Source organism: Lonchura striata, chromosome Z (genome assembly GCF_050655825.1).
Source record: "Lonchura striata isolate lonStrDom1 chromosome Z, ASM5065582v1, whole genome shotgun sequence".
NCBI classification, from domain to species: domain Eukaryota; kingdom Metazoa; phylum Chordata; class Aves; order Passeriformes; family Estrildidae; genus Lonchura; species Lonchura striata.
This window is the reverse complement of record NC_140740.1, coordinates 55,824,042-55,849,434: the sequence shown is the minus strand read 5'-3', so window position 1 is coordinate 55,849,434 and position 25,393 is coordinate 55,824,042. Positions and strand designations below refer to the sequence as shown.

The window sequence follows — 25,393 nt, the reverse complement described above, 5'->3', positions numbered from 1 at the left end:
ATCTGAGTTTTCAATTAGAGATTGAAAACTTTTTTTTATGTTAGCAGTAATGTGTCAGGGTACTGAAGGAAAGCCTGTTGAAGCTTCTTCTTTTCTAAGTTGCTTTTCCTTTCCCATATTATTTGTACTGCGTTCAAAATGTTGAATGTAGTATGTGGGAAAGAAAAATATAAAATACATTTCCATAAGATGGAGTGAGTTACTGCCAAATCCTGGTAGGTTTTGACTGTTAGCTAAATAAAAACTCATTGCTTCTCCATTGCATAAGCTTGGTATAAAGGGTAAAAAACCCACACTTTATTATGAAGGCCATTGAAAGACCATATTTGACTTGTAATTAATAATTCTCTTTGAAATAGAATGAGAGGTATATACATCTGTCTGCCAAACTTCCAGAAGAAAAAGAACAAGCAAGCATCTCCAAGCAAGACAAAGATAAGCAAAGCCAGAAGGCAGCACAAGAAAAAATAAGAAGAATTCAGCAAGGTAGAGATATTCAAGTTGGCTGTGTTTTATTTTCCAGCCTGCATGTTTGTTAGGCAATTAAATCTTGGAGTCAGGTTGAATTGAAGATAATTCCATTATCTTTTATGCCACTCTATGGAATGAAGGCTTTTCTGGATCTGTTCTTTCTCAGTCAAATTCTAAGTAGTCAGTAAAATTTCACTAGTTATGGTTTTGGGTACTCAGTATGAATTAATATACTGGTTTTTTAAGCAGTTGGTGGGTATAAGTTTATATTCTCTCTCTGACAGAAATGGCAGCACTTGAGGAACATCCACTATTTAATCCAGCTATAAAGATTTCAAATCAACAGCAAAATGAAAAGAAAAAAACTTCCTCACCTAAACCTCAAGAAACCACTTTGAATTTGAGTTTGCTTGAAAAACCTGATGGTGCAGCAAAGGAAGATAAAGGTGCGTTGGAAGTTGTTCAGTACAAGCTTGAATCATACCACAAATTTCCAGAATTTATTATTGTTTTTGTAGGTTTGCAGTGCTGAGTGAACAAGCTCTGATTGTGGGAAAGGAAGGTGGACTATTACAGAACTAATTAGCTTGAAAAAGACCTCCTGAGATTGAGTACAATCTGTGACCAAAAAGCAAATGTCCACTAGACCATGGCACTGGGTGCAAAGTTCAGTTGTTCCTTAAACACCTCCTTGGGCAGCCTAGTGACCCCACCACCTCCTTGAGCAGCCTAGTCCAATACTTGTCAGCTCTTTCTGTGAATAAATCCCTCCTAATGTCCAGCCTGAGCCTCCCCTGATGCAGACTGAGGCAACATCCTCTTGACTTTCCCTGGTTGCCTAGGAGAAGAGACTGACCCCACCTGGCCACAGGCTCCTTTCAGGCAGTTGTGGAGAGTGATAAGGTCACCCCTGAACCTCCTTTTCTCCAGGATAAACACCCCCATCTCCCTCAGCTGCTCCTCACAGGACTTGTGCTCCAGACCCTTTCCCAGCTCCATTGCCCTTCTCTGGGCTCACTCCAGCTCCTCAGTGTCTTTTCTGCAGTGATGTACCAGAGCTGGACACAGCACTCGAGGTGTGGCCTCACCAGTGCCCAGCACAGGGGGACAATCCCTGCCCTGGTCCTGCTGCCACACCATTGCTGATCCAGGCCAGGATGCCATTGGCCTTCTTGGCCACCTGGGCACCCCCTGGCTCATGTCCAGCTGCTGTCACCAGCACCCCCAGGTCCTTTCCAGCCACTCTGCCCCAGCCTGTGGCACTGCCTGGGGCTGTTGTGACCCAAGGGCAGGACCTGGCACTTGGCCTTGTTGAACCTCACAGCACTGGCCTCAGCCCATCGATGCAGCCTGTCCAGATCCTCTGCAGAGCCTTCCTGCCCTCCAGCAGATCAACACTTCTACCCAACTGGGTGTCATCTACATACAGCTTGTCTCACTGACTAAGCTGACTTTAAAGGATCTGTGCTTGTTTTAGCAGATTATATTGAAAGCTATGTTTTTCATGCTATCATGTCTTAAAAATTAGTTGTCTTTTTTTTTTTTTTCAGTTGTAGGGCTAGTTGCTGTTTTAGTCACACTCTCATATTTTTAAACTATTTTAATTGTAAATCTTCAAACTGTTAAATTATTTTCTAATGACCAAACTTTAATGAAACTTCTAAGATTACTGGGTGATCAGAGATAACAAAATACTGTCATTAATTTTCTGCCAGATACTTCTGTAGGAAAAGCAGAAGTTTCTGTGATGTAGCATCAATACCTGTGTTTCTGTAAACCATTTCAGAAAATTGTGCTCTCTGGTTAAATAAATTTAAATAAAAGGTAAAAATTACTTCAAAGGACTGTAAAATAGAGGAAACTTTAGAATGTATTTTTCTGCTCTTGCAGTGAAAAAGAGAGAACCACTAGATGTAAGAAATTTTGATTATAGTGCTCGAAGCTGGACTGGTAAATCTCCAAAACAGTTTTTGATTGACTGGTGCAGAAAGAATTTTCCGAAGAGCCCAAATCCCACTTTTGAAAAAATTCCTGTTGGAAAATATTGGAAATGTAGGTATGTATTTCGTGTAATGTTTACATTTGTCTTCTGATTAATTGAAAATAAAAATTCTGGTCAGTTCTCTCTTGTTGCTAGAGATTTATATTAATACAGTCTGTTTAGCCCAAAATATTTGTTAGTCCATCAGGGAGGTATTTTACTCTCAATAGGTCTGTAAAAGTGATGCTTAGCCTAGAGAAAAATTACAAAAACCCTTATCCCTGATTTATGGGATCATTCATTAGAATCTTGATTTTATTTGTGTACTGCTGAATGAAAGATTAGTCTGAAGCAGCCCTGTGAGATAGATTTGAACAACTTATGTTTGGTATTCAAAGTAGCATTAAATCAAAGATTCAAGTGTATGAATACCAAAACCCTTCTGAAAATTGTTTGAAACAAGGTGAAAGTTAAAAATTTGTGTCAATGCTACCATAAATTTATGAGCAAAACCATGTAGTATCTTACTTCTAAATTTATTTTAGAAATCAAGTTTAAAATACAGAGTTGTACAGTAGAATATTACCATGTATGAATAAAGCAGATACAAACTTACAAATAAGCAATGTTTCTTGAAGGAACCAAATAAAAGAGCTTGTTTTCTTGCTCAAGCTAAAAACTACTAATAGACGGTTACCCTAAGAATATGGGAAATTTGGCTGCTGCTCTGACAGCTATTTGTCTGTTAAACAGATGTTTGTATCTTAGTAGATCATTGAATGTCATTTTGGTCTATCCTGGATAGCTACAAGTACACAAACATTGGGTCCTTCTTCCAAAGCACCTAACCTTAATGGTAATCTGTATATATATAAATGGTTCTGCCTTGAAGAAAATTGAGCTCTTTGTAAAGAGAGAAAAAAAACCCACAAATTCACTGCTGGCATGCTTGCTGAAAATGTTATGTCATGCAGGTATTTTTATGTTTGTTGCAGAAAATTGAGATAACTGCTTTTGAAATTTTTCATTAAGGGTCAGGATTATCAAGTCATCAGATGATATAATGACAATGTGTCCTACAATTGTAACAGAAGATAGTATGCAAGCGCAACATCTAGCTGCTACTTTGGCACTCTACCATTTAACCAAAGGGCAAGTAAGTTTAACAGTATTGCTGTTCTTGGCCTCGAATCTGCCTCTGCATTTTTTTGCTATAGTATCTATAGTTAAGTTCTAAAAGTAGTTTTATTTAGTATATACTATTAAATTCTTTGCTTTCATTTTATATTTGTTTGTTTATATCAAAATGTGCTTATGCTTTGCAGCATACAGAAGAGATTTTTTTGATAAAGCTGTACTTTCTGTCTTGTAAAAACTGAAAGCTAATTGAAAATAAAGATGTATTGTTGACATTTATATTGTTGCTTTCATAGGTTCTGTATTTACAATGGTTTTCTACTTGTTTTTTGTCAAATCTTTTGGCATTTGGGTTTGTTTACACATAAAGTATTAGTGATACCGCTAAGTAGTATATAATGTAATTTTTTTCTGCTTTTTTCACTGGAAGTCAGTTCATCAGTTGCTGCCTCCTACCTACCGAGATGTCTGGCTAGAATGGAGGGATATCGAAAAGAAGAAGGAAGAAGAAAGCAAGATAGAAACCAACAAACCACGTGATACCTTTATTGCTAAATTGCTAAACAAGCTGAAACAGCAACAGCAGCTACAGTCTGAAAACCAGCCAAGACTATCTGAGGGTCCTGAAGATTCCTGGGAAAACTTGGTTTCTGATGAGGACTTCAGCAGTCTCTCCCTTGAGACCTCAGATACAGATAATTTGGAACCTTCAAGGATTTTGTTTAAGAAGCTGCAGAGTTCCTCTAGATATCAGAGGCTTCTGAGGGAGCGACAGGAGTTACCTGTTTTTAAGCACAGATACTCGATTGTAGAAACTCTTAAAAAACATCGAGTAGTTGTTGTCGCTGGTGAAACAGGCAGTGGGAAGAGTACCCAGGTGCCCCATTTCTTGTTGGAAGATTTGTTGCTAGATGAAGGATCAAAAAAATGCAACATTGTTTGCACACAACCCCGAAGAATCTCAGCAGTGAGTCTGGCAACAAGGGTTTGTGAAGAGCTAGGCTGTGAATCAGGACCAGGAGGAAAAGTAAGAAGTGTCTTAATTCCTTTGCTTGTCTTAATCAAATACAGGGGCTGGATTGTTGACAAAAACAACAATGTGAGAACATTATTTCTTATAAAACCAAAGAATTAGATGTTTTCTCTTGAAAAGGACTTTATGGTATGTCAGTTGTTTCTTTCTCTCTTGTCACCTGTGAACCTGTAGGTATCCATGTATGATTTTTAAAATCTTCAGAGGCTTGTTTCATAGCTGGAATGGTCAAAGATTTGAGCAGACTGCTCAGGGACTGTTGGTGTCACTACCACTAGGGTGAAGCAAAGTCCCCCAAATAAGGCTCTGAGCAACCCAGTCTGGCCTTGAATGAGGCCATGATTTGAGAGAGGCCCTTTCCAGCATAAGTTGTTTTGTTACTTGAAGAAAGCCAAAGTGCTGTATTTCTTAGGGTAATTTGTATAAAAATTTTTTTGAAATTGTCAAGAGTCCTGAAAACAACCCTGATTTTACCAGCTCTTTGCCTCTCTGAGTAAGTTTCATGGTTTTTTCCTTTCTTAAAGTACTTGTATGAAAGTGTGGCAGTAATTCACTTAATTAGCAACTTGTGTAGTGTTGGAATCTGACAGCTAATGAATTTCATTTAATTTTGAATGTTGTTAGCCTGTATGTTATTTTGAGTTATTCTATATTTTCAATGTATTTTTTTTAAGAATTCCCTGTGTGGATATCAAATTCGTATGGAATCAAGAACAGGAGAAGCCACCAGACTGCTGTACTGCACAACAGGTGTCCTGCTTCGAAAACTTCAAGAAGATGGTCTCCTGTCAAGTATATCTCATGTTATTGTTGATGAGGTTATCAGTTCTTTACTATTCTGCAGAAATTACAGTTATTCTGGGCTTTGATCTGTACTAAATTCTTGCTATAGATCTGTTTTTCTAATTCTAGGTACATGAAAGAAGTGTCCAGTCGGATTTCTTGCTAGTTATCCTGAGAGAAATCTTGCATAAGCGCTCAGACCTGCACCTGATTTTAATGAGTGCCACTGTAGACAGTGAGAAGTTTTCCAGCTATTTCTCACACTGTCCCATTTTAAGGATCTCGGGGAGGAGCTACCCAGTTGAGGTAGGTAGATATTTATTTTTATTGTGCAAGATACTTTGTATGTATGTATATAGTGTTTGTCTGGTTAGTATCTAGGCAGTATATCGCTATCACTTTTTTTTTTTTTACCAGAAATGCAGCTCTTAAAGTAAGTATTTCAAGGACTTTTAGTCCATTTTCTTTTATGAAAATATAGAACAGCTTCAAGGCTTTGGAGTGCATAGCTGTACTATTTTTTGTGATGGATTTATTGATTATAATCAGTCCATCAGCTACCCTTTGACTTTTCTCTGTTCAACTTAGATAGAAAGGAAAGCATTAAAGAATTCTTCTCACACCCCGTGTAACTTTGTCACTGCAGTTTGGTGAGTTTTAATTATGCATACTATATAGGTTATGGTACAGGTTATGTCTTGATCAGGTGGAGAGACTCCTTAACAAACTTGTTTGCTCTAGCATTTGGTTTTCAAAAAATCATAGAACAATTTGAGTTGAAATGTGCAAGATTTATTACAACATTAAGGTTCTGTTCTTTGTTATGCAAGATTTTAAAAGTGAAGAAGGTTGCTGATTAGTTTTTTACATGGCTCATGTTTTTTCTTTGAATATTCACTAAAGATTTTCCATGTTGAAGATGTAATTGAAGCAACTGGCTATGTTCTGGAGAAGGACTCAGAATATTGTCAGAAGTTCTTGGAGGAGGAGGAGGAAGTAACAATAAATATTACGGGTAAAGGAGGAAGCTCTACAAAGCACCAGGTGAAACAGGCATTTTTAGTTTTGTCTTGGAACCTTTGGGGTTTATTATTTTATCATTTTGGTTCCTTTGAATTTATTCTGGTTGGATTGTAGAATATCACCTAAATATTTGATAATCAGTTTATAAAAATCAGACACAATGGCACTCATACTAATATTTATGAATGCTTCACCCTTTTGATTGTTGCTCCAACTCCTATATAGATGTTTTGATTTTGCTGTATTTGACATTGAGGTCTCTTGTAGATTACCAGCTCTGGATTTATAAGCAGCAGCAGGGAAACCATTTCTTTTTTTTGTTCCCAAAGAATTCTCCTACATAATGAACCTAACAACAGAAGAGACAAGGCCTTATCCTTAGCTGAAAAACTCCCAAGATCCTCCAACTTGGCATGCCAAATGAGATTATTTACCTGAGATTGTGTAAAGCCCTCATTAGTTTAACAGGTTATGATAAATTTTTAGGTACTCTTCAGTGACAGTTGTATGTGCTTTTGGATCAAAACTCTTGAAGGAGAAATTCTATCAGTGCCATCTGACTTTGGCAGCTTAGACTGTTAATTTAGACTAGGTATTTTTGGAAGATACCTGGCTGCTGTGACTTGGCAAAACTTCTGAAAATTTAGCTTACTACAATTGAGCAATTATATGTTGAACATAGTCTGATGTGCTCTGCTGTTTTCCTTCCGTACAGAAGGATATGTGGTGTCAAGCTTCCTTAAGTATTTCAAGCAACTGTGAAGTAGTTTACAATAGTGCCACTTAATTTAGAAATACTATGCTATGTATGTAAGATGTCTGTTAAAAATCTATGTCTCTCCTGCTAACTCTTTCTTTTTTCTGGTTCCAAAACACTGCAGTAGTTGCCACCTAATTAATTCTTAATTTTCCTTGCAAGCATTAGTTGAGAAGGGTGAAGTGAGGGAGAGGGAAAAGCTGAAACTAGTTTCTTATACCCCAAAATAGGGGTTTTGAAAGAAGAGTATACATCTTGTTATCCCAGTCTGAACTGAAAGCAGTTGAATGTCCGATATGGACCTGGGGACTTTTTACCTCTTGGACAGACTTTAATTTTTATCTCTTTTTAAAATCTGGAATGTCATTTAATGAGTGTAGATACTTCTACACATTATGTAGGTGGTTGTGATTTAATCTAAGTCACACGTGTTTTGGTGTGAAGTTAGTTAAATTTCTCTTATCCCAATCTCTGTTTCAACTGAATGGTAAATTCACTTTCTGCTGTCTTACATTCTTCTGAAATACTAAGAATGTGATTTAGTGATTTTTTTTTTTTCTTTTCTGCTTACTCTTGTTTTTTAGGAGTATGTCCCAATCCAGTCTGGATCTGGTATCAATTTGGCTCCTTACTATGCGAAGTTTAGCAATCGTACGCAGCAGGCTGTCTTATATATGAACCCTTACAAGATCAACCTTGAACTTATTTTGGAGTTGCTTGCATACTTAGGTACTTCTAGTCCACTTCTTAAGAAGTTTATATACTTGGGGTTTCCTTTGAATCCATTTTCCTCTGCTTTCTACTAATAATGAAGTACTTGACTTCATTCTTATAGGAAAGATCCTAAGAAGCGTTAACCACAGGACCTAGCATTCATTCCTCTTGTTAGGTGAAATGGTTTGCATTGCATGTTTGTTTTAGCTATATGCTTGTGCTATTATTTTGCAGATAGAAGTCCCCAGTTCAAGAATATTGAGGGTGCTGTGCTCATCTTTTTACCAGGCCTTGCTCATATCCAACAGCTGTATGATCTCATTTCAACTGACAGAAGATTTAACTTGCATGACAGGTAATGCAGATATTTTTTATGAAGTTAATACTCTTAAGTTACAACCCAACAAACATATTCATTAAGGTTTGCTATTCTTGTATAAGGCAAGTGGGAGTTACACCTCTGAGTGAATTATGCCACAAATGTACTTTTACTGCAATGCAAATGTACTTTTGCTACAATACAAATGTACTTTCATGGCTATAGTCTAAAAGTTATACAAGCAAAAATGACATACTTAAGAATGGTATGATACATTTTTTTTTTAATTTTCTATTTTATTCTTCAACAAATTTATGTAATCAAAAGCATTTGACTACTTCTTTTCTGCTTCTTAGGGTATGGAAGCAGCCATACCTGGGATACAGATTTCTGTGGCTTACTGTTTACATGGAAGTGACTACTTCCTGAGAAGAGCTCCAGAGTATCTGGATCTACCAAGAGAAATGGCCTAGGGTTGTAGTGACAGATAATTTCAAAATTTTTTTGGATAACTAAAAGTTAGCAACACAACTGCATAAAAGGAACAATTGCAGTCAATTGCTAGATACTTGTTTATGGATTGAGATGTAGAAGTCTGGAAGAGAAGATAAATACCAGCCTCTGTGGCTGTCTCATCTCTGAAGGCCTCTATTACTCAAAATTGCACATATTTGTAATGGTCCTTTTCTTGAAAGCACTGTTTAAAGAACTTGGATTTACAGACACCTAGCTCCCTTTATTGCTGTGCTGTTACTGTAAAGTAACCAGCAGTTCCGTAGTATTAGTATTTTTCCTTCATTTTTACTGAATGGGAGAACATCCCTATGAACTAATTAAGTTATTTTTCTAGCTATTGTAATAAAACAATGAAGCAGACTTTCATACCTAATAATATGAAGTTTAATTCTTTCAATTGTCTATCATTCTCCAAATGTTGTCATTATACTGGTCTTATTTTTTACTCTGTGTTATTTAGTAAGTGTGTATTTATTGTTACAATTTCTTGTTCTAGGCATAGATTGATAGCTTTGCATTCTGTTCTTTCAACTCAAGATCAAGCAGCTGCCTTTACAATACCTCCTCTTGGTATTAGAAAGGTAATATTTACAAAATTCATAACTGAAAAGAGAACTTTTCTGTTGGTGCAAATCTGAATTGTTACCATACAGAATTACACAACAATTAGGTACTCCTGGAATTTCCTCTGAATTTCTAGAATTGCAAAGAAACAATTCGGATTTGGTAGTCTGTAATAGGTAGAAGATAATACACTGTGAAAATCTTGACAGTATAGGACAAATTCTTAAACCTAAAATTTTCTGTGAACTTCCTGAATTATAACTTACCTGTATTTTAACTATTGTTAACCAGTAACTATGGCTTTTATCTTGAATAAATACTATTTTATTTACTGCCAAACTATGTAATTAAATGTTGATCAATTTTGGCAGATATTAACCAGTAATTTTGATGGATTATAAAACAAAATGTGAATGTGAAATTATTTCTTAACTTTTAATTTCTCTCCTTGGGGAAAACTAGACCATTTTCTAAGTCATGTAGCTTTTAATTATTTGTCACATGATTTAAGGAGACATTTCTGGGTAAAAGAAATTTAACCAGACTTACTCCATAATACTGAATAAAGGTTGAAACCTGCTACACATTCCACTTCTTCTGTTTGTTATTTTTCTCTTTCCAGATCGTTTTGGCAACCAATATAGCAGAGACAGGTATCACAATACCAGATGTTGTCTTTGTAATTGATACTGGGAGAACAAAAGAAAATAGGTGAGAGTTTGATTTTCATTAATCATGCTGTAGTTACTGTGAATATTTGGAGGATAGAGCTGCAAGGATTTTGTAGTATCCTTAGTAAGTTAGAGTAATACTTTTTGTAATTATCCTTATTAATTAGAGTTCTGGGTGCAGAAATGTGCTGAGCTCATTTAAAAGCTTGCAGTTTTGGGTACAGGTTTGGGATGTATGTTTGGAGTTTCAAATGGTGAGAAGAACAAGGGAAGTTAATAGATAAGATATAATGTATGGAAAATTATGACTAAGTATGACTTAAAAATGAACAAAGTGGTTTTTATGCTATCTTGGTTTTTGAAAGTTATTTTTACTTCACTTTAAATGTGAAAATCCCTACACAATATTTTAGAATGATTCTGAATTGCCAAGGAGATTAAACTGAAAAGCTTTTGTTTTCCAGTTTTTATACTTTCTATAGTGACCTGTATTCAATGTAATATACAGTTCCTCCCAGATATGCTTTTCCCAGATTTTCTTTCCCAGATATTTAGGTTTTCCCATCTAAATGTATTTTCAGAAATTTCTCATTAGATTTGTTGTCAATATGCTGTTCAGGTTATATGCACATGAAAATTCTATTTCTGAAATCTGAATTTGCTTTATAATGTTTAAGGTATCATGAAAGCAGTCAGATGAGTTCCCTGGAAGAGACCTTTGTCAGTAAAGCTAGTGCTTTGCAGCGGCAAGGAAGAGCTGGGCGTGTTAGGGATGGGTTCTGCTTCCGAATGTACACGAGAGACAGGTATTGTAAATGTAGCAGAACTGTGTAAATCACATAGATGCAGTCTTTTTTTTTCTGTGCAAGACCGAGAATTCTTTTGAAATTCATTTTATTTACAGCAAACTGGAAAAACTCAACCAAAACAAGAATTTGAATATCATATGTGTAAAGTCTTACAGTCGTCTTTCACACTTCTAAAAAAAGTTAATTTTATTATTAATATTTTTGTAATGTGTTTTTTAAAAAATAGTCATAATTAAAGGAAAAGTGCAGCACAGGAAATTGTAGAACACCTTTTTAAAACACCTGATTAGCTTACATCAAATGTATGGAAACCTTACCTCCTAAACATTGAATTTTTTGTAGGCTTCTGAGGAAGTCATCTCTATGGATAAGATGCGGGCACTGCAGAATTAGTTTCTGTTACTGCAGCGTAAAAACCTTTTTCCTGCTTCTGTGAAAACCTAAAGTGACTTTCAGCTGAGAAAGAATTAAAGTCTTTTGATATAACCAATGAAATGTGTCTTTTAGCCCCCTAACAGACTTTTCAGTTTGGAAGCATTTTACAGACTTGTTTTGAAAACTGGGGTTTCCTGCTTTCTCTCTCTGACTAAAACTTGTTTTCCAAGCCACAGCACATACTTTAATTCAAAGTATGAGTGGCTTATCCATGCTACTCCCTTCCCTGCCCCTCAAGAGAAAAACTGCAAAGAATGACCATGTAAAAAACATATTTACAAGTTTAATTCAAAGATTTAGTTGAATATATATGTTTTTATGATTTTGTGATGTTGCAGGTTTGAAAACTTCATGGAATATTCTGTTCCAGAAATACTGCGTGTGCCTTTGGAGGAGTTATGCCTTCATATTATGGTACAGTGTTTGGTTTTAGAATATCTAATGTTGTGTGGTGTGTTGACCATGGCTGGATGCTGGGTGGCCCCAAAGCTCCTCCATTACTCTCCACCTCAAGTCCATGGGAGAGAAAATATAACAAAAGTCTCATAGCTAGAGATAAGGACACAAAGAGATGACTCACAGTTACTGTCCCAGGCAAAACAGACTCGATTTGTGGAAGTCAATAGAATTTATAATCAATTAAGTTAGAGTAGGTTAATGAGAGGTAAAACCACCCCTCCCTCTTTCCTGGGCTTTACTTTATTTCCCAATTCCATACCTCCTGTCCTTCATAAACACAGGGAGATGGGGAGTGGCAGTTTTGGTCAGTTTATCAGATTTCTACTGCTGCTTCCTCCTCAGAGAAAGGGAGGACTCCTTCCTCTGCTCCATCTTGGGGTCCCTTCCGCTGGATACAGTCCTTTACAAGGCTTCTGCAGTGTGAATCCATTCCACAGGTTGCAGTTTTTCCTGAACTGCTCCGGCATGGATCCCACTCAGGGTCATAATTCTGCCAGCAAACCTGTTGCAGTGTGGGCTCCTCTCATCATGGCACAACAGGTCCTGCCAGGAGCCTGCTCCAGTGTGAGGTTTCCACAGGGTCGCAGCCTCCTTCAAGCATCCACCTGCTTGCATGTGGCCTCCACCACAGACCTCCATGAACTGCATGAGGGACAGCCTTGCTCATGGGCTGCAGCAGCTGAAGAACCTCCTCCCCTGCTTTGTTCACTGATTTTGGTGTCTTCAGAGTTGTTCTCACCTCCTCTTCTCTGGCTGCAGTTTGTGCAGTAACTTCTCCTAGAGGCATGATCACCATCACTGATTGGCTCAGCCTTGGCCAGTGGGTCTGCCCTGGAGCTACCTGGCATTGGCTAGACGTAGGAAAAGCTGCTCTCAGTTTCTCATCAAACTCACCCACGCAGCCCCTACTACCTAAACCTGGCAACACAAGCCCAATACACCTTGTTAGCTAAAAATACTATGCTTGCCTCTGGAGGAATTACACCTTCATACAATTGCCTGTTTTGGAATTATTGACCCTAGTAGCTGAAAAGGATTGTTACTACAGACCTGATCCAATGCAATTAGTGGGGCTTCTTATACAGGTCAGGGAGTAACGTAGCACTTGATTGCTGTAAAATCATGTTCAGAGAGTAGTGTACTATATTATTCCAGTTTGCCTCACAGTGACAATTTTAAACTCTGTTAATAGCCTTCTAATTGATTTCTGTTTAAGGGAGGAATTTCATTACCTCGCACTATGTCTTAAGTGAGTAGAATGTGTATGGGAAAACTAGCAACCTGGCAAATTAGTGCTGAATTGAACTGCAGCCCATCAGGATTGAGAGTCCTGTGCTCATCAGTGATCACTAGTAACGCACTTCTCTGAATAGTGGTCAAGCCATATGAAGCCCTTCCAAACAATGAAGTTTTGTTAACCTATTGTGAAGCATGTAAGCCTTCCAAGAAGCAAGATGCTTGTTTGGTGGGGAGGGAATGTGAACTTTTGATGTAAGATCAGCTTTCCAGTTTTCTGTGTAGCTGTTAGAGAACTTTTTTTATAATAAATTTTTATATTTAAATATATGTCTCTTTACTTCACAGAAATGCAGTCTTGGCTCTCCTGAAGATTTTCTTTCCAGAGCATTAGATCCACCACAGCAGCAAGTAATTGGTAATGCAATGAATCTTTTGAGGAAGATTGGCGCTTGTCAGTTAAATGAGCCCAAGCTGACGCCATTGGGCCAGCACCTTGCAGCCCTTCCTGTTAATGTAAAAATTGGCAAAATGCTTATATTTGGTGCTATATTTGGCTGCTTGGATCCTGTGGTGAGTGAAAAAAAAAAATTTAAAAATATTGAAAATGTTAATTCTTTGCAATTATTCTGTTTTTTTGTAATATGGTATTTTGAAAAGGTGGTGCAAGTTAAAATGTTTACTTTAGGGTGAGGGCACACAGATGCCATCACAGGGAATAATATAAGTGTTCTTTGTGGTTGGACTCAAGACTTTAAAGTCTTTCCCAACTCAAAGTGGTTCTATCATTCTAATCTCCTAGGTACTCTCCACAGTGGGTAATCAGGCTTGGTTTCCAGGTTTCTTCCTCAGTTATCAATGGCAACCACTTCTATGGCAGTCAACTGAAGTCCTAGGTGACTGGGAAAGGGGAAAGATTGTACCTATCTTCTTTTAAAAAAGGTTGAAAAGAGGGGCTTGGGAGCTACTAAACTGTCAGGTTCAATTCTGTACCTGAGAAGATCATGGAACAGATCCTCTTAGAAATATAGAGGACAGGAAGGTGATTTCAAGACACCAGCATGAGGTTAACAAGTCCTGCTTGACCAACCCAGTGGTCTTCTGTGCTGGAGAGACTACATACTTGTTTATCTGTACTTCTGCAAAGCCTTTACAGTGGTCCCCCATCTAAACTGGAGAGGGATTGATTCAAAGGGACCTATTAGATGGATAAGAAAGTGGTTGTACAGTCCCCTCCAGAGGCTCATGGTCAAGGGCTCAGTGTCCTGATGCACATCAGTGACAAGTGGTGCCCTCAGAGGTCTATACTGGGACCAGAGTTATTTAATATCTTCATCAGTGACATAAGACAAAGGGATCAAGTGCCCCTTCAGCAAATTTGCAGATGACCCCAGGCTGAGTGGTGCTGCTGACACACCTGAAGGATGGGATGACATCCAAAGGGACCTGGAGAAGTGGATAGATGTGGAGCTAGGTGCTGGTGCTGCACCAGGGTCAGGAGAACCCCAGATACCAGCACACGCTGGGGATGAACAGATCCAGAGCAGCCCTGCCCAGGAGGACTTGGGGGCACTGTGGGTGAGAGGCTGCACATGACCCAGCCAGGAGCACTCACAGCCCAGAGAGCCAAACGTGTCCTGGGCTGCATCCAGAACAGCAGGGGAGGGAGGGGATTCTGCCCCTCTGCGGTGCTTTTATAAGGCTCCCCCTGTAGTGCTGGATCCAGCTCTGGCAGCTCCAACACAAGAAGGTTGTGGACCTGCTGAAGTGAGTCCAGAGTTTATCACAAAGATGATCAGAGAGAACTGGAGTACCTCTTTTTTGAGGAGATTGAAAGAAGTAGGGTTGTTCAGCATGGAGAAGAGGCTTCAGCATGACCTAATTGCAGCTTTTCAGTGTCTGAAGGGCATTGAAGAGGAACTTCCTAAAGGGGCATATGGTAACAGGACAAGAGGTTTGAACTGAAAGAGCATTTGGTTTGATTTGATATGAGGAAGAAATTCTTCACTGTGAGGGTGGTGAGACACTGGCACAAGCTGCCCAGAGATGTTGTGGATGTCCCATTGCTAGAAGTGTTCAAGGCCAGGTTGGGTGGGGCTTAGGCAGGGAAGATGTCCCTGCCTAAAGCAGGAGCTTGAAACTAGATGATTGTTAACTCAATGTAAATGATTTGCAGCTCAAGCCTATCATTCTAAGATAATCATAAGAGAAAATTTCAGGCTATTTGTTTTATGAACCTGTAAGCTTATAACAAGATAGTTCTAAGTGATGTGTACTGAAAAATTGCAGGCAACTTTGGCTGCTGTTATGACAGAAAAATCCCCATTTACTACACCTATTGGTCGAAAAGATGAGGCAGATCTTGCAAAATCATCTTTAGCTATGGCTGTTTCAGACCATATAACAATCTACAATGCTTATCTGGGGTAAGTGATAATTCTTCTATGCTCATAACTAGTAGCAGATAACACATAATGCAGTTATGTAAAGAATCCTTAATATCTCTTGAGCTGCTTTCATTTCAAGTTTTTTCTGTTCAGAGTAACAACAGATTGCCAAGTACTGTAACACAAATGGGTAGTTTCCTTAGTGTTGTGTTCTTCAACACCTTTTAGCTATGCTTGGAGACATACAGAGGTTTACTGTGTCAGTTTATCCTAGTGTTCAAAGTATTTTGTTTGCTGTTTGTGGTATTTTGACCAAAATATTTTATATTTGATAAAGCACAAATTTATAAAACGACATAGTGGTTTTTTCCTAAAGAGGAAAAAACTAAGTCTGAATTTTGTTTTGACTGTCAAGACAGAAATGTGTGGGGGTTGAGAGTAAATCACCTTGTATTTTTGTTAGTATCTATCATATCTACATTACAGACATGTTCTTTCAAGTGTCCTTAGACCAGGCAGAATTCATCTTCATTAAAACTTACTTTAGAGTGGAGAATGCTTGCCAAAACATTTTTCTTTTTAAACTTAATGCCTCTTCTGCTGTTATAGTCTTGATGGGTTTCTTTATGTGTAAGACACTATTTTTTCCGTAGGTGGAAAAGGGCCCAACAGGAAGGGGGGTATCGTGCTGAAATGACTTATTGCAGAAGGAATTTCCTTAATAGAACTTCACTGTTAACTCTGGAGGTAAAACTTATCTTTATGCTCTGTACTCATAAGTTATTTGATAAAATTTCCTTCTGAAAATATTGTTCCCTTTTGGAGAGATGATATATCACAATTGCTGTTTAGACAAGATGAAAGCAAGTGGAATTTAGGGACTGATGAAATGCACACTCTCAGTCAAGGTAGCTGTGTCTGTATTTGAGTTTTGGATATGCATACTTTGGTAAACAGCTTTGTAGTCAATGGCATTGGAGAAGCTAGGCCTTACTTTCATCAGAGAATCAAAACTTCATTAATTGAAATATTTATATTCTTGATATCAAATAACATATCTATTAGCAGTTAATTTGAAGGATGAGCCACAAACGTACATGAATGGCCTCTTATTTTTGGTGAGAAAATGTTTTAATTGATCTTTCTTTTTAAGGTGGGTACTGAGTACTTCTAAGCAGAACTGGATTTTTGATGCAAATGTATCTTTTCATTTTAACTGCAGGTAGAGATTTAGTATTTGCAGAATATATATTTCTGTATGTTTAATCATATATTCCAGATATTGTAATGTTATAAGTAATGTTTTTATCATAGAAATAGCTTGGATTCCAGTGTGGCTGCAGAAAATACAAGTGATCATTCTAGTAAGGGGCTTTCCCCTGGAGGGCATGAATAATTCAGATCAAGTGTTATTTCCCTTGTTGGAGTATGTAACTTTTTATATTCAAAACTTTACTAATACCATCCTAATTTCAGGATGTGAAGCAAGAACTCATAAGGGTGGTCAGAGCAGCAGGGTTTACAGCACCTTCAACACAATGCAGATGGGATGGAAATGGAGCCACGCAATCTCTATCTCTCAGTGAAATAGCTCTTCTTAAAGCTGTGTTAACTGCAGGGCTGTATGACAACGTAGGAAAAATACTGTATACAAAGTCTGTGGATATTACAGAGAAGCTGGCTTGCACAGTAGAAACTGCTCAGGGTAAAGCTCAAGTTCATCCTTCTTCCGTAAATCGAGACTTGCAGACATACGGATGGCTGCTTTACCAGGAGAAGGTAAGTTTCAAGATAGTGAATGTAAAGTAGTTTGTGCAAAGGTGGAGTTCTGCCTCTAGTATACTTCAAACTAGTCTATGTTATTTAATATCTAATTGTTTTATGTTAAAGATTCTTATTATCTAATTATTCTAATGATCCTAAAGTCCATGAAAGTGAGTCAACTGAGTGCTGAAGAAAAAGAAGGTGAAGCTGAAAATCATGAACAAATCTGTTTATCTGTTCATGGTGAAGCTGGTAGCTGTAAATGGAAGGCATTTTCTGTGTATCATTTAACTTAATAGTATAATTGATTTTTTAAAATACAGTCTTGTTGATTTTAGTAACACTTTATGCAATAATATGTAGTAGTAACTTCCCAAAATCTGCCTTGTTACTGTTCTGAGGTTTTGAAACTTGGTACTGAGATACACCAGTAATAAAATAAAAGAGCCAATTCTGTAATGGACAGATAAACTCCCTAAGTGAGTTGCATTTTTATCTTCTTTCCCCTTCAATTGAGAATCTTGTCAGCTATTTGCTAAATTGAAGTGTTTGTATTTAGTTATACTGCTGGTGCAACAAAAGTTTGGCAGTTGTTTAATGGCCAGATTTACTGTGGAGAAGCAGGAAGTATTAGACTTTTTAACGAATATAAAGTGGTAGTATTTTTTGAGAGTTGAAAATATTTCCTGATGCCCAAGAACAGCTAAGATAGGTATTTTTTTCCCACTTTTCATGAAATAATTTAAGCCTCCACTTTTGTATGAAGATGCACTCTTTTTGTGTCCATTCTTCCCACTACAACTCCTTCTACCTCATTCTGTCTTTTTCCAAGATGTTCCAAAGCGAGAAGCAGCACATGCTGAGCTCCCATACTTCATGCAGTGTGTGTGTACCACATTTATGCATATTCCCAAGAAGAATGTATAATGAAAGAGTTTTGCCTGCCTTTTGCTTCAGTAGTGTTACTACTTTTCGCGTTGCTCCTATGAAAACCACTAGGTTAATGTTATGTCTCTGTTTGAGCTTTAAGAAGATAACTGTGGCTTTAGCTAACTTCTAGCATATAAGTCTGTCACTTAGAGTGAGTTATTTTATGTGGTATAAGGCAGACAAATAGCTACTGATTGTTTACAATAAATTGTTTTGGTTGCATTTTGAAAAAGGAAAAAAGTGTATTTCTTGCTTGTAGAAGTAGCAATTAAATTTAGTGTTACAGAATGTAATGTGGTTTGCAATTTTTTTGTTGTTGTTGTTTTTAATTGTTGGTGTTTATTTATATGTAGGTGAGGTACGCCAAGGTGTATTTGAGAGAAACTACTTTAATATCCCCCTTTCCCATTTTGCTTTTTGGTGGGGATATAGAAGTCCAGCATCGCGAGCGTCTCCTGACAGTCGATGGTTGGATCCATTTTCAGGTGCATTGGAGTTATAAATAAATTGCCTTTGTGATTCCATGAGCTTTCATATTACATAATTGGTATATTAGCTTGGTTCAGACCACCGTATATGGGAGATGGAGACAAGAGAGAAGAAAGGGGGAGAGAATTTAAGATAATGATGGAAATTTTATATACATGTAAAGAAATCTTAATAAATCACACTCAAAAGAATAGACTTGCCATACATGGTGTGCAACAAATCTGTTCCCTCTCTCTTCAAGGAGAAAGTATTCTTTCAGAAAAGGTATTGAAAATGGATGCAGACTAAACTTTTTTTTTATAGAGCTTGTACTAAAAGCAGAGGAGTATACTGTTTTTATATTACTCTTTCTTATAATTTTACAGTCTTGTAACTATGTGTTTATCTTTAGTACACTACTATATATACTGTTCTATAGTGCAGACAGAATTGTTTGGGAAAAAAAAAATCGAAATTGTAAAACAGCTGCTTACTTGGGTTTGGGGTGTTTGGTTTTCTTGATTAAATTTTTTTCCTTTCTGCATGTATAAGTTTTACTTGGAAATTGGAAAATAGAGAGCACTTTCCTAGCATATCTTTGCAGACAAAATAGTTGTCATAAAAGTTCCTCTGTAAATTCTGGTAAATGGCAAGCAGTGGGTTTTGCTATCCAGGCAGCTATTTGTTATGATTTTCAGTGCTCCTTCTGTGCTCTGGGTCTTGTGCCCCTCTTTAAGACAACTATAACCAACAAAACAATTTTTTGCAGTCTGTTGATTCAAGTAAGCAGTCATCTAATTTAACTCTGATTATCCTGAGCAGGGAATTTTAATAATCCCTTGTGGATTTGTTAGAGATTTTTTTTTTTTTGGTCCCTGGATAACTACAGTTATGCAGTTGTTGTGCTAATCACATCTTACAGAGTGTTTCAGAATTTCTAATTTTCTACTGAGATGCTAAGCAAAATACCTTGCATTTTGTGCTTCTGCTACAGCAGCTACTTATTGTACCAAAGGCAGCATATAAATGAAATAAAGATTGAAATAGGGAGGAAAGGAGAAAATTAAATATTTTTGGGAGAGGGTTCAATTTTAGGTATCCAAATTCATGATGATATTTAGAAAAGGCTTGTGAATGCCTTGTCAGAAGGCCTGGCAGACCTCCCAAGAGGTAAATGGTGTAGCTGTTTTATTTCAGGTGTAAATGTAATTTGAACTTTGTTACCTTGGGGGGTAAAAAGGCAATTAATTGCTCAGCTTATTGGTAAAGTAATTATTTCCTCTTATGCTGGTTATGTGGGAACACATTATAAGTTACCCTTCTCAACTGCTGTTCTTCAGGCTTTGATACTGTGAACAGCTGGTACTTAAAGCTAAGGCATAATGTAAGCACAGTCATTTAATTAGTATACTATCCATCACAATTATCATTACCATTAAAAATCACATATTTTGCAGGGATCTTGTTATAAACTCCTATTTGTATGTAGGGTAATATTTTGATGTGTAGTTTGGTGTGAAATATCTGATGACTAAGTGTTTGTCTTTTCTTTATAGGCTCCTGTTAAGATAGCAGTGATTTTCAAACAGCTGAGAGTTCTAATTGAGTCTGTTTTGAAGAAGAAGCTTGAAAATCCCCAGATGTCGCTTGAAGGTAACTCTTTGTTAAATGGACTTTGTAGCGAAATTGAGGAATCAGTAGCACACTGCATCCTCACACAGTAGCATGTGTGATATGAAAGTTCCATTAAGAGGTGTCCAGAAAGTCATTTCTAACCCTGCATATATTGTTGTCTTGCCCCAGATGTACAAAGATCTGCTGTTTTAAAGATATCCCTGGTAACAGCATTCAAGATAGTGGTAGTAATGGTGAGACAAGCATCTCCAAGTGGAATTGAGGTTATGTGTGGAGAATCCTAGGCATGGATGATTTATCAGTGTTATGCAAGTTGTCTCAAAATCTGGGTTAAAAAATGTTGGTTCCCAAAAGTAGGGGATAGCGGAGCACAATTTAAAATTTGGATGCTGGATGTTCAGGAGCATGTTGTAGGTGGGGAAGAAAGGCAGTTCCTGTATGCTGATGTATAACCCACAACTTCCCCAATCTCATTTGAGGACTACTGAAATGGTCATCAGCAGTTCATCAAATAATTTTATGATAATGTACTGCGTACGTATGGTTTGTCTTTTTGCTTACCAGATAATAATCTCTTCTTTTGCTTTAGATTCTGGCATAGCCTAAAGCATTAAAATTTTAAGTTGCTGAGAGCTAGACTTCTCTTACGATTTTTGTAATTTTGAAAATCAGTTTTTAAGCTTTTCTTTTTTACACACTGTTTTTTTTTTTTTCTTTTCTAGATGACAAGGTCTTATACATCATCAAAGAGCTGATAAAAACAGAAAGTGGTAACTGAAATCAGAAATCAGTAACAAATCACAGCTTCAGTAATTGCAGGAGAAATATGCAAACCAACATTAATTGGAAGAATTTAAATTCTTAGTGTGGTTGATACCAGCCATGATGGGGATAGACTGCATGATTTTGCATAGGATCAGCCTTTCTTTTTATCAGTTTAAAGATGAACATTGGATATGTTTAGCCTTTACCATATATTTTATGCCATTTGTCCTGACTGAAAGATAACTGCAAGCAGTTTTTTTAAAATAGGAATTGTTCACAGCCATTTCTCTTTTTAAACTTAATATGCTAATCATATCATCAATACAGTGTGTACTGAACTCAGTTGAATAGAATTCCATGTATGCAAACTGAAGACAAATGTTTCTCATACAGGTTTCCTAAGTGATGATTTTTAAATTTTTTTTTGGAACTGTTATTTACAGTATTAAACCAAGACCTCTTAGAGGAGTCTTAATTTTTCTGTATGATTTACATTGAGAAGATGCTCTATAAGTATCTATAAGATGATAGCATGGACTGCCGTGAATGAGTGCTCAGCAAAGTGTGTACTGACCAGCAGCTTTTCCCACAGAGGATGTGCCTCTTCTCACATTTGTTCCTCCCTGTTTACCCTGATCCTTGCAATTCCTGCAACTGTACTAAATGTTGCTTTCCCTATTTTGTATGTTAAGTTTTGCATAGTTCTCCAGGTCCCCTTCAAGAGATGATCATGTGTTTTTTTTTCTCTTATTAATCAAAGTTCACATTGACCCTTTCTAAGGAAATACCAGAGAAGCTCCTAGTGGAAACTTCACTGGCTGTTCTCTCCTACCCTACTCACTCACGATGACTGGATTGTCTGTGTGAGCCTTTATTTCTTGTTTCTGTAATACTGAATAATCCTTAACTGAATTGCTTCATGAATCAGATGGTCTGATACATTCCACCTATCCACAGTGTTTCTAATTATGAACTGCAATTTTAGATTGCCAACTTAGTTTTCAAGAATAAGGAATATATTGGTAGGGAGGATTTGCCATTAAACAGTTGCAATTGAATAGGAACTGTCTTCACAGACAGAAGCACAGTGCAGATGACAACTTTTGTTTAATCTGAAAAATTGAAGATTTTATACAGCAGAGGTTAATCACGTACAGAAAGGGCACTCAGGCAATTGAATGCATAAAAATGCAAAATATGGAGCCTATCCATTTAGATTATCCTAGTGGGACTGAGATTGCTGTCCAGTTGGTGCACACTAGCTTACAGCAGTTCTGGAAGAGGAAAGCTGTTTGCTAACAGCTCTAAAGGAACAGGGATCATATCTGTTATTGTTTTATGCATTATGATAATGTAGTGGTAGTCCTGATTTCATAGGAGACAGGAATTGACATTTATGGGTTTTTTGCAACACATTTATGCAAGGAAGCATTTGAACAGGAAGTTTTAATCTTAGACCTTAAGATCTCAACTTTTACTTCAGTATTCCCACACTGAAATAAAAATTTTCAAATTATATTAATTGAAGATATAAACTAAATCTGTACCCTAAACAAACTTCCTAGGTTTTGTTTTGGTTGGTATGTTTTATTTGTATCCTTTGGAAATGGAAAGTAGAAAAGCATCTTGGTAATTCAGTAATTAGCAAGTTGCTTTTTCTTTTGGATTTGAATTTTGCAAATGAATTGTTGGTCTTAAATGGTTAAATCCTAGGGAAAGTGTGAATTGTGTTTGAGTTCTTCTCCCTTATTATGATGAATAAGAGGTTTTTTCCATTTATAAGTGGTAATGTTGAATTCAGAGTTATTCCTTGTGTTTCTCTAGCATGCTGTGCTTTGTGATCTTCTAAATAAATAACTGAAATAAATTAAGGGGATATATTGTAGTAACTGGGAAATTGCACGATCTTCTGTGTGAGCAACAGTTTTCTGTAAAACAAATTAAAGCGATCACACTGTGGTGTACAGATAAGCACATTTATCTTAAAAAAAAAACAAAAAAAAAAAAAAAAAGAAAACCCAGATGCTACACTGGCTTTCTGCTTCTGCAGTCTACGTGAGCAACTCTTGTGCCTGTACTCTTTTGGGTGGATGAACTTCCTCTTTTGTTCTATTTATTTAATAAAGACTTCTGATAACAACGATGTGTTATTTTTCTCAAAGCATTTGTCAGACACAAGACCATTCAGTATCTCTGGATCTTAGCTGTGGCCTGAAATGTGTTATTTCTTTCTGTTAAAGTTAGCATGTTCTCCTGGTCTCTGACCTCACCTTAGAAAGGAGTTCCTGTTCCTGCCATTCATGTGGTAGAATTCCCACCTCCTCCCTTTTACTTCTATCCCCTCCTTGGCTTCTTTAAGCTCTTGCCATCTTTCCCAGTGCTTAACCCAGAAGAGGTTTTCTTTCTCTAGGTCTTTACACATCTACAGCACACAATAAATGGGTGGTTGGAGTGCAGGACTGTTGTAATTTCCCTGCATTCAGCTGTTTAAAATAGTGACCCATCACATAAATAGTCAATGGATGAAAGTGTAACTGAGACCCTGATTGCATCGTGAGCTCCGGCATTCCTGGCTCTCTCCCCTGCTTTCCTCCTGTGCTGTTTCTGGTGACCTGCACTGGAAGTGTTACTTATGGGCAGTGATAAGTCGCTGTTAAAGTTTACGAGGTTCTGAGTTGAACTGCTAGGAGCTGGAGAGACGCCTGCGTTGGTAATGGCAAAAATCGATGCAGCAGCTTCAGCTGGGTTGACGGCACTGATACCTGGTTTGCTCTCTGTGCCGCGCGAGAGCGAGGAGGCCGTGGTCGGGGGCTCATATGGCGACTCCACCATAGCCTTCTGGCCCGAGGGCAAGCGGCAGAGAAGAGAGACGTTTCGGTGGCTGGGATTTTGTTTTGGAGACGGTGGTCCCCTAAGTGCCCAGACGACGGGACGGGCGGGGCGGGGTGCCCGGGAGGCGGGCCATGACAGCTTTGGCGGCCACCGCTCCGCTCAAATAGCCCGCGCCGCGACCAGAGCGGACCTGGCACGGCCGCCCACCCCATGGTGACGGCGGCGAGCGTGCGATGCGGCGGCACTCCGGAGCGTCGGGGGCCCGGCGGCTCCCCTGGGGGCTGCCCGCGGCGCCCGGCACGGCGGCGGCGCCTGGGGACGGGGACGGCGGCGGCGGGAGGGAACGCTCAGGAGCTGCAGGCTTTCCGCGACTACGGAGAGAGCTGGTACCGCTCCCGCAAGGGGCTGGAGAGCCGCTTCCAGCCGCGGGAGCCGCTCGCCCGGCAGCCGCAGGTGGGGGCAGCGGGGCCGGCGGCGGGGAGAGGGCGGGGGAGCCCGGAGTCGGCTCCGCCTGATCCCCGCTGCCTGTGCCGTAGGTGACGGCAGAGGCGCGCTGCAAGCTCGTCAGCTGGCTCATCCCCGTGCACCGGCATTTCGGACTCTCCTTGGAGGCACTCTGCCTGGCCGTCAACATCCTCGACCGCTTTCTCGCCACTACCCCAGTGGCCGCCGACTGCTTCCAGCTCCTGGGGGTAACAGCACTGCTCATCGCCTGCAAACAGGTAGGGGCGGCCCCGGCTGCCCCGCCACCGGCGGTGGCGGCCCGCTGAGCCCAGCCTGAGTGGGCCACACACGGGCCGGGCTCCGCGCCAGCTTTCCCGCACTGCTTCCCGGCGGAAGCGTCCTCACTCCTGTCCCCACCCGCAGGTGGAGGTGCACCCTCCTAGCGTGAAAGAGCTCCTCTCCCTCTGCTGCGACGCCTTCACTCGCCAGCAGCTCCGCAATCTGGAGTGCATCGTCTTGCATCGCCTGAACTTCGACTTGGCGGCGCCCACCGTCAGCTTCTTCCTGGAGCACTTTAGCCAGGTGCGGCTGGAGGCTCGTGGGGCCAACGCGGGGGAGGCGGCAGACGCCCGGAGCCTGGCGGCGGGCGTCGCGGAGCTCAGCCTGGCTGACTATGCCTTCACCAAATACGCGCCCTCTCTGCTGGCCGCCAGCAGCCTGGGGCTTGCGGACCGGCTCCTGCGGCACTGCAGCCCCCTGGACCTGCGAATCAGTGGCTACCCGGAAGAGCTCCTGCGGGACTGCATGGACCAGCTTCAGCTCCTGGTGTCTCTGAACGGGCGGTCCCTGTCTCTCCTGCTGCCATCGGAGGTGGCCCAGAAGTGCCCCTGGCTTGGGGATGACCGCTGACAGCGGGTGGTGGTGGGGACGGCTCTGGCTCGGCGTTTGTGCTCCACAGAGTCGGTGCAGTCTGATCCACTAAACCTTAATGTCACTGGTGCTTAAAAATTAGATGGCGTCTTGCAAATGATTTTATGTGTCATGTCATCTGCACTGTCCCTTTGCTGTATTTTGTTTAAGTCCAGCATGTAAATAATTTACTGAATCTCACGTACTGTGTTATTTAATTGGAGGGTGGTCCATAAAGATGACGTTGTAAGGACCAACTGAATGCTGAATCTTTTTTGCTTGTTACCTCTATACGTTTATTTGCTGGCGGTGTGCCAACACAGCTGGGAGAGGAAACACATTGGCACATAA

General features: G+C 39.2%; 2 protein-coding genes across 3 annotated transcripts in view; both read left to right on the top strand.

The window, feature by feature from the left end:
- Positions 1-22,874, top strand: part of DHX29 (DExH-box helicase 29) — a 28,844-nt gene extending 5,970 nt beyond the window's left edge. Inside the window, exons 7-27 of the mRNA XM_021534308.3 lie at positions 360-486; positions 756-917; positions 2,362-2,527; positions 3,485-3,608; positions 4,020-4,616; positions 5,297-5,440; positions 5,535-5,711; positions 6,309-6,449; positions 7,770-7,914; positions 8,134-8,254; positions 9,231-9,315; positions 9,921-10,009; positions 10,647-10,775; positions 11,552-11,627; positions 13,257-13,481; positions 15,198-15,334; positions 15,949-16,042; positions 16,772-17,074; positions 18,343-18,474; positions 20,014-20,110; positions 20,815-22,874. Of these exons, the coding sequence (XP_021389983.1) occupies positions 360-486; positions 756-917; positions 2,362-2,527; positions 3,485-3,608; positions 4,020-4,616; positions 5,297-5,440; positions 5,535-5,711; positions 6,309-6,449; positions 7,770-7,914; positions 8,134-8,254; positions 9,231-9,315; positions 9,921-10,009; positions 10,647-10,775; positions 11,552-11,627; positions 13,257-13,481; positions 15,198-15,334; positions 15,949-16,042; positions 16,772-17,074; positions 18,343-18,474; positions 20,014-20,110; positions 20,815-20,870 (3,327 nt within the window). The 3' untranslated portion in view covers positions 20,871-22,874. The remainder of the gene's footprint in view (positions 1-359; positions 487-755; positions 918-2,361; positions 2,528-3,484; positions 3,609-4,019; positions 4,617-5,296; positions 5,441-5,534; positions 5,712-6,308; positions 6,450-7,769; positions 7,915-8,133; positions 8,255-9,230; positions 9,316-9,920; positions 10,010-10,646; positions 10,776-11,551; positions 11,628-13,256; positions 13,482-15,197; positions 15,335-15,948; positions 16,043-16,771; positions 17,075-18,342; positions 18,475-20,013; positions 20,111-20,814) is intronic.
- A 265-nt stretch (positions 22,875-23,139) lies between these two features.
- Positions 23,140-25,299, top strand: CCNO (cyclin O). 2 transcript variants are annotated; one of them, XM_085566435.1, is made up of 4 exons: positions 23,140-24,142; positions 24,226-24,411; positions 24,557-24,715; positions 24,850-25,299. In XM_085566435.1, the coding sequence occupies exons 1-4, from the start codon at positions 23,900-23,902 to the stop codon at positions 25,033-25,035; spliced, it is 774 nt and encodes a 257-aa protein (XP_085422561.1). In that variant the 5' UTR covers positions 23,140-23,899; the 3' UTR covers positions 25,036-25,299. The 2 variants fall into 2 exon arrangements, with proteins under 2 accessions (XP_085422561.1, XP_021390133.1); XM_021534458.4 differs by having other exon boundaries at positions 24,557-25,299.
- The last annotated feature ends 94 nt before the right edge of the window (positions 25,300-25,393 follow it).

Excerpts from the sequence above, each read along its gene's own strand:
- CCNO (XM_021534458.4), top strand. The coding sequence starts at position 23,900 with ATGGTGACGGCGGCGAGCGTGCGATGCGGCGGCACTCCGGAGCGTCGG. Across the intron at positions 24,143-24,225 it reads CGCTCGCCCGGCAGCCGCAG|GTGACGGCAGAGGCGCGCTG; the intron begins GTGGGGGCAGCG and ends CCTGTGCCGTAG. Across the intron at positions 24,412-24,556 it reads TGCTCATCGCCTGCAAACAG|GTGGAGGTGCACCCTCCTAG; the intron begins GTAGGGGCGGCC and ends CCCCACCCGCAG.